Source organism: Lethenteron reissneri, chromosome 7 (assembly GCF_015708825.2).
Source record: "Lethenteron reissneri isolate LAM-NWPU_2019-01 chromosome 7, ASM1570882v1, whole genome shotgun sequence".
Lineage (NCBI taxonomy): Eukaryota > Metazoa > Chordata > Hyperoartia > Petromyzontiformes > Petromyzontidae > Lethenteron > Lethenteron reissneri.
The window spans coordinates 11,416,112-11,428,656 of NC_083785.1; the positions used below are offsets into that span (position 1 = coordinate 11,416,112).

General features: G+C 47.7%; 1 protein-coding gene across 1 annotated transcript; it reads right to left on the reverse strand.

Moving 5' to 3' along the window:
- Nucleotides 1–11,324, reverse strand: LOC133358679 (anterior gradient protein 3-like). Its single transcript, XM_061577106.1, has 7 exons — nucleotides 11,068–11,324; nucleotides 8,145–8,208; nucleotides 7,146–7,198; nucleotides 5,713–5,789; nucleotides 2,895–2,958; nucleotides 1,518–1,601; nucleotides 1–889 (listed from the first exon to the last, which is right to left on the reverse strand). Exons 1-7 carry the CDS (start codon nucleotides 11,150–11,152, stop codon nucleotides 840–842), a joined length of 477 nt encoding a protein of 158 aa, XP_061433090.1. The 5' UTR covers nucleotides 11,153–11,324; the 3' UTR covers nucleotides 1–839.
- Between the last annotated feature and the right edge of the window lie 1,221 nt (nucleotides 11,325–12,545).

Genomic DNA, 12,545 nt, shown 5'->3' on the forward strand with positions numbered 1-12,545 from the left:
TTTACACTGGAATAGTTCTTTATTGTAGGTTGTTTTATGTTATTTTTTATAGAATCATAGTCTCATCCATTGCAGAGTCATTGTCTCATACAATACAGAACCACTGTTTCATTCAATAAGAAACCACTCTTGATTTGAAGCTTTCGTGACTGCAGGAATCCATACTCTTTGTTTCTTTCGGTAAAGTCACATGGGTAGCAATAAAATAAAATAAATCACGACGTTTCGAACGCAACACAAGCGCCCGTCTTGTGTTGCGTTCGTAACGTCGTGATTTATTTTATTTTATTTCTACCTACGTGACTTTACCGAAAGAAAAAAAGAGTAAGAAACCACTGTTTCATCCATTATAGAAGCATTCTCAAGCATCATTATATAACCATTGTCTCATCCACTCCACAAAATTGCCTCAATCCAAGTTCGAACCACTCATTGTGTTATCATTCAATTTCGTGCCATCGTCTTATTCCATGACAAACCATCGTCTCACTATTAAAGAATATAATTGTCCTATACAATATAGAATCAATGTCTCATCCATTATAAAACAAACATTGTCCCATACTACAGAACGATGATACCTTACGATTTTGCACCATTATTCATCCCAAACAAAAGCATGATCTCATCCAATAAAGAACCATTATCTTATCCGTTACATAACCATTGTCGAATCAAATACAGAAGCCTTATAACGTTACACAAGTTACGGGTGGTTCTCAACAGATTTCAACATTTACCAGTTGTGTGATTGTTATTATCGCCACCTATGAAGGTCCACTCAACCCATCATCCCACCAGGTTGATTAAACCCGGCACCAGCTTGCACCCGGCGTCGCTCACAGCTCATCCTTGAGCAGCTGCAGGGCCCGATTCATGGACTTGTAGACTAGGAGACACGCACAACCGACAAAGATTTCATCGTCATCACCAACTTTATCATCATCATCAATAGCATTACTCAATTAGGATTACACATGGAATTCTTCTCTACCGACTGGCAGGCTGATACCAGATTGCAGGCCACGTGCTAATACACCTTATTCTGCAAAGGGACAGCTGCCACTGGGGGTGCCCCTTACAATATTTGTGAGTACTGAATACAGTCACATTTGCAAATGAAATTATCTTAAATAAATAAATACGCGATTAAATACATGAACATTATTATAATACAACACTAAAAATTGTATTTCATGAACAGAACGTAAATTTAAAATAAATGTGAAAGTATTAAATAATTGTTTATAAATGAACTTACCTTAAATTATGATGATGCTGCATTTTAGCATCACCGTCACTTTACCCCGTCACTTTACCTTATCACTTAATCTCGTCACTTTCTCTCTCTCCCGATGCAGTGGTCGTGTCGAGTTCCAAATGCAATTCGCGGATAGCCAAAACCGCGGATAGCCAAGTTCGCGAATAACGAGGGGAACCACTGCATTTACATGTTCAGTCTCCGTGTGTATCCGTGCCCGTCGCACCCAATCTCGGGTAACACGAGTGCCACTCACGTAGATCCACGTCTGCCGCATGGTAGAGGTACAGGTGGTTGGAGTATCTGCCCGTGATGTCGCCTCTCACGGTCCACGATGGGTCTGCGACAAGTTGGCGAAGGTGTACAGGTGAGCCGGGGTGAAGGTGATGATGGTGTGGACATGTGGAGAAGACACGGTGGCGTCACGGGATGAGGTTAGCACGTGAGTGGCTGCACACACTCCCGATAATGATAATTTAATTCCAGTGCGAAAATCCGCGTGGGTAATTACCACGTTATGGTTTGCCACGACGCGATGCCGATTTTTGCTATCGCTGTCACTTTGCGGGACGAACCGTTCGTGTGAGAGAACGCTCCGTGGAAGCGAATACGACAGAGCCACCTCTGGGAGGCCTTCGAGTGCCCTGGTCTACACAGTAGAGGGCAGCACTTTCTCATCCATGAAAGCGATGGTTTACTGATTGAGATAGGGCAAACCAATATTTAATTCTCAGCCCCGAAAATGACCGAAATTAAAAGTCCAACCAAATGTAATGTAATGTTGTTTGTGTGTGTGTGCAATCATTGGTGAGCGGACACCTCACTCCACTTTAGAACCCATTTAAATCGTGATGGGCTCATACTGGGATTGTGACTCAGTGGTTACCGACTCAGTGGTTCTGCACCTTTGAGCCACCCAGCTACCTCCCTCCCTTCCTCCCCCATCATGGGCTTATTTTCAAGAGGGTCCTGGTTGGGGTATGTTTGGCCAATTCATTTCTCCAGCATGGCTTTTTTTCAGAATACATGTTTTTGGGTTAGATAGCATAAGTATGAATGTATCACAGACGCGGGTTGTCTCGGCATCACCACGGCACAGCGCTCAGATTCCGCACAAGTTGGGTTGTAACCTACTTGCTGTACTACCGGCACCACTGCAGGTGAGGGGTCAAAGACAAAGCCCCCCCCCTTCCCCCGTATAGTCTGAACAGACTATTGGGGCAAGTGCCGTTAAGGAGCACCTATGATTGGCCGGAACGTATGTTGAACTTCTTTCACACCGTACGTAGCCAACTGTGCAAATCGGAGATTCGAAACAGCACACGAGGAGGTGGGTAGCCAGCACCATGCCCGGCCGCCTTTGCCTCCCCAGTGGCGATGTTCACACACCACACCAGCTACTCATTTGAGGCTGAGTCGATCTCGCGGAGGCCCAGGATCGGTTCAGATAATCGTCACCGGTGTTGGCCGCGAGCGAGAATCGAACTCGGGTATCTGCCGGGTTCGTAGCGCGGCACGCTAACCGCTGCGCCACCTCTCCCTACTCACACACACGCAGCGGCTCCATCCTTCCGTGATCCACCAGCCCCCCGTGGTTCTACACCCACACCCCGTCTCAGGTTAGGGATCTCACCCACAAACATGATCCTGGGAACGTAGCGACCATCCGGAGCCAGGTTCTGATCGTTGGGCTCGGCCTGTGAGAGACGTTGAAATGAAATGTGAAAACGAGATGAAGGGGGCAGCCCTGCAATTGCCCGCTCACGACGCTGCTGGCGGAACGGCCCCTTCTAGAGGGACTTTTACAGCAGTGGGACTCAACCTTGTTTTGGCTGCTGTAACCCATTCTAGATTTGAAGCTTTCGTGACTGCAAGGATTCATATTCTTAGTTTTTTCGGTAAAGTCACGCAGGTAAAAAATGAAATTTAATATAATAAAAATAAAATGATAAAAAATCACGACGTTTCGGAGCCAACACAAGTCTCCGTCATCAGGTGGGACCGTCACAGCCAGATTTGCTGTACAATTGTTACCTACGTGACTTTACCGAAAAAACTAAGAATAGTATGCTGTAACCCACTTTGTTGAATTTAGTTTCAACCGAGTATAACCCCACCTTGCCTGGCCCCAGCATCGTTCTGAGAAATGAACGTATGAATAATAAGCATCAATATTTTAACTACGTGTCCATTGTGGTGAGGTTTCCTAACTAGCTAGTAACTTGCAAGCGAACAAAAACAATTTCAACGGACGCTCTGCATGCCTGCCGTAATATGTTCATTGATTACGATCAATGAACATATTACGATCGATGAGGAAGGCATTTTCGATCGTTCTCGGTTACCACGTGTATTTAAATGTTATCGTCGTTATTTCATGTTGGCAGATTCATGACAACGTGAAAATCGTTCACCAATGACTCTCACGCGCCATATTATTTCACACATTTATAAATCACCTAACGTACCCCCTAGGGGTCCGCGTAACGCACCCCCCGGTTGAGAACCACCGCTTTAGAGGACCCCTCTTCGAGAGCCCCTCTAAAGGACCCCTCCAGAGAGTTGCGTACTCAAGTCGATTCCGTTAAATCACGGCGAGACCTCCAGAGACCAGCATAAGAGACTCATTCGCAAACGTGACCCCGCGCCACCGAATTGACAATAGCAAGGGGGACAAAGCACTGCATTGAATCGAACAGAAATCGGAGCCAAAAACAACCGTCACGTGATACGTATAGATTATTGCACGTGCGTAATTCGACGCTGAATTGTGCACCCCCCTCCCCCCCCCCGCGGTGTGAGTCGATTTAGCCAGTTCACAAGTAAACTCGCAGTTAGTTTACAGGAACGTTGAGCGGATACAGGGTGACTATTGTACGAATGCAACGATTCACTCGTGGTGCATCAAGGTGAGGGGAGGAGAGAGAGTTGACCGGGAGAGTGAAGAAATGGCGGGATGTGCGTCCCCAAGACGGACAAAGAGGAGGGCAAGGATCAAGATGGGCAGCAGAAAGGGAGGAGGAGGGAGGAGGAGGGAGGAGGAGGGAGGAGGAGGGAGGAGGGAGGAAGGAGAGAGGAAGAGGAGAAGGGAGGAGGAGGGAGGAGGAGGAGGGAAGAGGAGAGAGGAGGAGGGAGGAGGAGGGAGGAGGAGGGAGGAGGAGGGAGGAGGAAGATGAGGAGGGAGGAAGGAGGAGGAGGAGAAGGGAGGAGGAGGGAGGAGGAGGAGAGAGGAAGAGGAGAAGAGAGGAGGAGGAAGAGGAAGAGGGAGGAGGAGGGAGGAGAGAGGAGGAGGGAGGAGGGGGGCAGCAGAAAGGGAGGAGGAGAAGGGAGGTGGGAGGAGGAGGGAGGAAGAGGAGGGAGGAGGAAGAGGGAGGAGGAGGGAGGAGTAGGGAGGAGAGAATGGGGATGAGAGTTGAGGGAAGAGAGGAAATACGAGAGAAGGAATGCGGGAGCAGAAGTGAGCTGCACAGAGGAGGAGCAGCAGCGTCTGTTTTCACAGTGGGCGGGGGGAGGGATTCAAAGTGGGGGGGGGGGGGGGGGGCACACAGAAGCCACGTGCAGACTCTGCCTTCTCGACAGACCTGTTCTCCACCTGAGGACGGCTGCTTGCGTTGTGGCCGAAACGTCGTGAGAATTATTTTATTATGTTTTATTTTTATTATTTTAGTATTTTCTTTCTACGTGACTTTACCGAAAGAACCAAGAAGACGAATCCCTGCAGTCACGAAAGCTTTACATCGAAACAGAAGCCACGTGCTTTACGGGAGGATTGAGTTGCTTTCGATATATTGCTGTGTAAACGGTCAAGGATGCTGTACAGCGTGCTTCAAAAACAAGTTAACGCTTCTGAGAATTTGCAACAACACCACAAGAATGTGCCTCCGAGCTCTGGAGACCACCTGGAGAAGATTCCAGGCACGTGTTGACAATGATGGCGAACAAGTCGGAGACTCTTTGACTTTCTGAAGCTATTAACATCGCATTTGTTATCATTTAACAGTGTTCATCTTCTTGGTTCTTTCGGTAAAGTCACGTAGAAAGAAATAATAAAATAATAAAAATAAAACATAATCAAATACAATTCTCACGACGTTTCGTCCACAACGCAAGCAGCCGTCCTCAGGTGAAGAACAGGGCTGTCGGAAAGACAGCGTCTGAATGAACACCACCAAGCTTGGCAGCATATATCTAGCGTATATTTAAGCGTATATTTAAGCGTATATGTAAGCGTATATTTAAGCTGGGTTAGAGGAGGAAGGCGCATTGACAAATCGAAATATAACAGTGTATTATTTTTATTTTTTCAATTTAAAACCATAGTCCCATATAAGTGGAAAACATTTTTAGCACCCTGTATGTATATACATCAACTGCAACTGAAAGTCATCATCAAGAATCGTCGACAGCTTGGCACCAAACTGTGAGCTGCCCGGCCTCGGGTCGTCACCTACTCGAACGTTGAGGCAGATGAAGTTCTCGGAGGCGAGCTTCTGAATGGCTCTGTGTTGACTCATCCTGTTACGTAATTCTGCACGCGAGCACGAAACCGGACCAACCAATCAATGCGTGGAATATACCGGTACGCATTTGCCGCTTCCGTTAACTTGCAGATATTAAATAACGCGTTAATTGACACAACGTAAGGGGCCGTCCGTAAATGACGTGACGCGATTTTGAACGATTTTTGAGCCCCCCCCCCATTCCTACGTCACACGACGTCACAAAAAGTCAGAACCCCCCCCCCTCAAATATGACGTCACAAAGCTTTGCCCCCCCGCCCCCCCCAAAAAAAATAAAACATGCTTCAAATCGCTTTAAACTATTGTCATTGTAGTGCGTATTTAATGTGGCGCTGCACTCTGATGCTGTAGGAGAAAACATTTATTAAACAATCTAATTAAGTAGAACGTTTCGATTTAAAGCTTTCGTGACTGCATGGATTCATATTCTTGGTTCTTTCGGTAAAGTCACGTAGAAGGGAAATAATAAAATAATGAAGAACCAAGAATAGAAGTAGAACGTGTTGTGTATATTTATTTAAAGTTGCCCATTTTGATGTGACGTCACATTTCTCAAGCCCCCCCCCCTCCTCGTCACACATCGTCACAAATGTCTGACCCCCCCCCCACCCTATGTGCGTGACGTCATTTATGGACGGCCCCTAACAGCGCACAAAACCGTTGCACTACCACTCCCCGGTTGCACGAAACAAAGACAAAGATATCCAGATAGCCTTTAAAGACTGTTGGGGCAAGTGCTTGTAAGCGAGCACCTATGAAGGCCGGCACGGCGCACGAGGGGGTGGGTGGACAGCACCACGCCCGGCCGTCTTTGTCTCCCTAGTGGCGTTGTTTACACATCGCACCGGGTACTCATTTGAGGCTAAGTCTACCTAGGCGAGGCCCAGGACCGGTTCAGATCATCGTTACTGGTGTTGCCAGGTTCGTAGCGCATTGCGTTAACCGCTAAATGACCGCCCCCATCAAGAGACAAAGACACACACATAAATAAATATATAACAAACGCCGTTCACCACCAAGTGGCGGTGACGTCACCACGGCGCTTGTGCCATGCTAGGTGCACTTTGAGGCCACGTGAAGTGTCGAAGGCGCCATGGTTCGAGCGAGATGACTGGCAGATGCACCAACTGTGCTCCCCCACTACGCCGACTAGTTATCTGCGCTTTAGCTGCCCGGCGTTGTTGTGAGCGTCGCTCCTCTGGCCCTCCGCTGTTGCTGGAGAGCGACGGCTGTCTCCAACTCCACCCCCCCCCACGCAACTTCCATCACGAAACTCCTCGGCAGAGGCCGATCTCGACACTGTCGCTACCGGTCCATCGGCAAGTCCCATCATCTCCCCACATCCTTCCGTGGCGCAGGCTCACCTTTACTGTAGGGGCAGGTTTCCAGCCAGATGATGAGCATGAGCGGCTGCCTCCTGTAGGGCACGCGTCGCGGGCGTGAGAGCAATGCGTGTTATTTTGTGTCATCACCGCCATCGGACTCCGTTCGTCGAGGAGTATAAAGAAAATCCGCGACGCGAACTCCGGCCATCCTCGCGCCGAGCGGCCCATCGCGCTTCTGCGGCCGTCTGGAACGCTCTTCGTTCCGAGATTAGGACGCCACTGGAGAGCTGTGCACTTTTAAATCATCTCGATTGAAAGCTCATTTCTTTACAACTGCTTTTTATGTGTTTAGTGTCGTTGTCCCCCCCCGCACCTCCGATTAGCACGGTTGGCTACGTACGGTGCGAAATAAGTTCAACATACATGCACATACATGTATTCGTGCGTTGTACACAAACGCAATACATTCGTCAATAACACCGTGTGGCCTTAAAATGGAAAATGTATATAAAACTTGTTTTTTACTATTTTTATTTTACCAGGTAAGCACCACTGAGCGATGTAGCTATTTTTCAGAAGCGACCTGGCCACGAATGACAATTCAACAAAGTGGCTTATCGTGTGGAAATGTATAGCAGCCTCATACTCTAAACGCGTGATGTTGATTGTAAATGTGGAGAGAAAAAAACCGGATGACCCGGAGACAAAACCACGCGACCACGGGGAGAACACGCAAACTCCAAATATACAGCAGGCGTTAGGATCGGAATCGACCCCACGACCTCCTGTATACCAGGCGACATAGTTAACATCGACCCCACGTCCTCCTGTATACCAGGCGGATAGATGTGACGACATCACTTGTGAGTCCTTTTATTTTTTCAATGGGCATGTTTCGGGTGGTGGCGGGTTTAACGACACATTTATATTTACGCGATCTAACCCCCCCCCCCCCCCCCCCCCCCCAAGAAAAAAAAACCCTGTATTATGGATGATATTGAGCTATGAGATGTGTGCAAGTCATCAGGGTGTACGCACGTCTCCTTGGCTCTCAGAAGGCCCTCTTCATAAGTCTGAACCCACTCGATGTCATTTCCCCAGCCTGCAGGGCACAGCAGAACACACGCGCCAAACCATTCCGGCAATGAGCTTAAGTGCAAGTATGACAACACCATGCACCGAGTGGCCGTGATGTCACCACAGCGCGTATGCCAGGCTAGGTGCACTTCGAAGCTGTCACGTAAAGTGTGGAAGGATCGCTGCTGGCAGAAGGCCATTGGACAAACTCATGTGCTGTGGGTTGACTGACTGAGAATACCGGCAGATGCACCACCTGTACTCCCCAATGCGTTTTATCCACCCGGTGCTCTGCTCGTTGTTGTGAGCGTCGTTCCTCCGCCCTCTGCTGTTGTTGGAGGGCGACTGCCTCCAACTGGCCAGTACTATCCTTAATGAACCTCATCCTCCACAGAGGCCGTTCTTGACGCCACTGGTACCGGTCGTCGCCAAGTCCAGTCAACTCCACATCCTCATGGACCGCATCGGTCCACCTCTTCCCAAGCCCGTGCAGCGGCCAAACAGAAGCTGCTTGGGCATGCGATGGCTGCGCATGCGGGCTCCGTGACCCAGCCAACACAACACGAGACTCAAAGCACTGTAGAACTTTAGACTCAGCCTGCCCTATGAGTGAAACCAGACGACACGATCCAAATAATTTTTTGAGGGTCCAAATCGTAGTTTGTTTTCACTTTTCTTTGTTGCAGTCACGAAAACTTCAAATCTAGAATTGTTCTCAGTTTAGTTTTTTTTAAAGCATATACCACATTACACGTGTGCCAACTATCAACCATATCGTCCTCATGGAACATAATTGGAGTTTACATCAGCCACTCAGTCACAATTAGCATTTAAATCTGCGCACAGCGTATACGACATAGGGTGATCCATTTAAAGGCAACCCCGTTGATTTCAAACGACCCACTTTACTTTATGAAACGAAACTAATTTAATTTTCGATTTAAAGCTTTCGTGACTGCAGGGATTCATCTTCTTGGTTCTTTCGGTAAAGTCACGTAGAAAGGAAGTAATAAAATAATAAAAATAAAACATAATAAAACAATTCTCACGACGTTTCGGCCACAACGCAAGCAGCCGTCCTCAGGCGAAGAATGAAGCACCACCAAGCTTGGAGCGTATATTTAAGCTGGGTTAGAGGGGGGGAGGTGGGAAGAAGAGCGCCTAAACACAATAATTTGCATATCAAGAGGAATTCAGCATATGATATGCAAATTATTTTGTTTAGGCGCTCTTCTTCCCACCTCCCCCCCTCTAACCCAGCTTAAATATACGCTCCAAGCTTGGTGGTGCTTCATTCTTCGCCTGAGGACGGCTGCTTGCGTTGTGGCCGAAACGTCGTGAGAATTGTTTTATTATGTTTTAATTTTATTATTTTATTACTTCCCTTCTATGTGACTTTACCGAAAGAACCAAGAAGATAATTTAATTTTACCAAGTAAGGCCCACTGAGTTATATAATAGCTCTTTTACAGAAGCGACCTGGCCACAAGTGATAGTTCAACAAAGTGGCTTATCACGTAGAAATATATGGCAACCAAATACTCTAAACACATGCTGATTTTAAATGAGGTGGGAAAAACCGGAGGACTAGGAGAAAAATCCGCATGACAGAGATACACCGCGAACTGCAAATAGAGAGGTGTTCGGGTCGGGATCGAACCCGCGACCTCCTGTATACAAGGTGAGGTAGTTAACATCTCCTAGCCACCGTGGCACGCCCCCTTCAACATCTGTGAAAAATAACTGCATAGCTCATCGGTTTCCTCCACTATAAATACATATTCAGATTCCCATTCTGAGCTGATTGGATATTGCAAAAGTGTCGTCTGTACATCTTAATAACGACTTAATAACGTGCATTAATACTGCGTGTGCGACGCGCAGAGGCTTGGAAACAGGACGAGTTGCGCTGTCCAGAATTCCTCCAAAGTCGTCCTCGTGGCCCCGATTGAGAGCGTGCCAAGATGGCTCGCGATCGTAAAAAAAAAAAAATTAGACTCGCCCCCGCCATATGAACGTGGAGTTGCCACCACTGTCTCGGATAAGCACCGCTTACATGCACATTTAAAGCAGGAATGTACTTTTACATTGTCTATATCTATACATGGATCACCCCTTGCAATATAGACCGTGGTCGAAATTTAAATTTAGGAGCGCCGCTGTGAAATCGATTCGTTCTCACACGGTCGCTGCCGCTTCCCCTCTGCAGAATGATCCGAGTACAGGTATTGAAGAGGTTCCTGCCAGCGGTGTTGGGGAATGCGATTGGTTAATTTCACGTACTTAGGCTTTCGCGACCAATAGTATGATTCACAATAATTCGATTACTTTGAGCTTCGATCGCTGTTTGTCGGTACCGTATGTGATGCCGAGCTGAGATGTTTTGTTTTATTAACAGCTGATGATGATGATTCATACAAAATTGTTATCAGCATAAACAGCCTTCCGGTTTTTTGATAAAAAAAATCAATTGGCGTGTTCGCTCAACGTGGCATCTTGATTTGATTGGTTCTGTCGGGTGGTGGAGGGTTATCATGAAACTAAATGGACATTATACCGACACGACGACATAAACCACAAGTAAAAGACGTCTCGAGTGTTCTGAGAAGTGCCGGGAAAACAGCGTCACGCACCGTCACATTTCCATCACCTATTATACAAACATATGTACTGTGTGTATATAGTATATATATAGACACGTGCGTTTATATTATAGAAATTGGCTGCAATCTATTTTCACATAAGACACCTCGTTGAGCTATCATTTGTGGCCAGGTAGCTTCTGAAAAATAGCTACATAGCTCAGAGGGGCCTTACCTGGTAAATACAAATAAATAGTTTGTAGCAGTTTATAGTTTATAGAGTGTTTGTAGACTAGCAGTACCGGAATCCAACGTCCTCTGGACCCTGCCCTCTCCGCCGCACGCGACCGCGCACAGGAGCGCCGCTGCTGCCAGGAGCGACCTCATGATCCCTGGCACAGCGCGAGACACAGAGAGAGACACACAGAGAAAGACCGAGAGAGACACACACACACAGACACAGAGACAGAGAGACACAGGCAGAGAGAGACACACAGACAGAGAGAGAGACACAGACACACAGAGACACAGAGAGAGAGAGAGAGAGACAGAGACACACACAGAGACACAGAGACGAAGGGCCAGTAGATGGGACCTCCACTTAAATACGAGGCACGGGGCCCAATGGAGAGACGCCAGGTGGCCGGTGTCTCCGTGCAAACAACACTCAGGCTCGCTGGCCGCGTGGAGGAGGCAGATGAGCACACAAAGCGCCTCGTTAGGGCCGGGGGGGGGGCCTCGGGCTAGCCGGATGTGGTCCATCACTTGGTGCCAATGACAGAGAGCGGTGCGGTTCGCAATTGTTAAGCCGTGCGGTTTGCGATTGTTTCTGGACGATCGGGCCGCTGCCAACCCTGCAAAAAGAAATCTGTTATTGGGGAGGTATCATGCGCCAATGAAAATGTTTGAAAACGGGACTCCAAGCAAGTGCCGGCGGTCGGCAGAGTCTGGCAATTAGCCGGGCAGTGGCGACGAGACACAACGCCACTCAATGTTTCGTTGTGCCACGGTGCGATTTAGCGATCTGCTTCGCACGAACCTTGCACACCACCGCCAGAGAGGTTCCAAAGGAGCCCAGGACGGGAGCCACTGCTCCAGAGGACGATGCCGTCTGTCCGTCCGTCCGAACGCCGGGTCTGTGATCCGGCGTTTTGGCGGTGAGGCTTAGTGGATCACGCACAGATTTGTGAGACTCCTAAACCCGCTGGGCTGCTGCGTCGGTGGCAAGGCAGTGCAAGCAACGGTGTTGTCCGTGAAAACTGCCCTCCCTCTCTTTCTAGATTTGAAGCTTTCGTGACTGCGAGGATACATATTCTTAGGTTTTTTCGGTAAAGTCACGTAGGTAAAAAATTAAAAATTAAAATTAATAAAAGTAAAATAAAAATTAAATAAAACTCACGACGTTTCGGAGGCAAACACAAGCCTCCGTCATTAGGTGGGACCGTCACAGCTCGATTTGCTGTATCAAGTGATACAGATTTGATGTATCAAGTGATACAGCAAATCTTTTATTTTATTTTTATTTTACTTTTATTAATTCTTTTATTTTTATTTTTTACCTACGTGACTTTACCGAAAAAAACTAAGAATATTTCCCTCTCTTTCTCTCTCTGTGGAGAGCTTTCAGTGTCGATTCCCTTGTGTGCCTGGTGGATTTACTCTGCAGGCACATACAGTTGCAAACTCGCGTGCTCAAGAATGACGTTTGAATCGGCGTACGTCGCCCTATCTGCTGCATGCTGCGTATGTCTCCCGATCTGCTGATGCTCCTGCTGTTGTT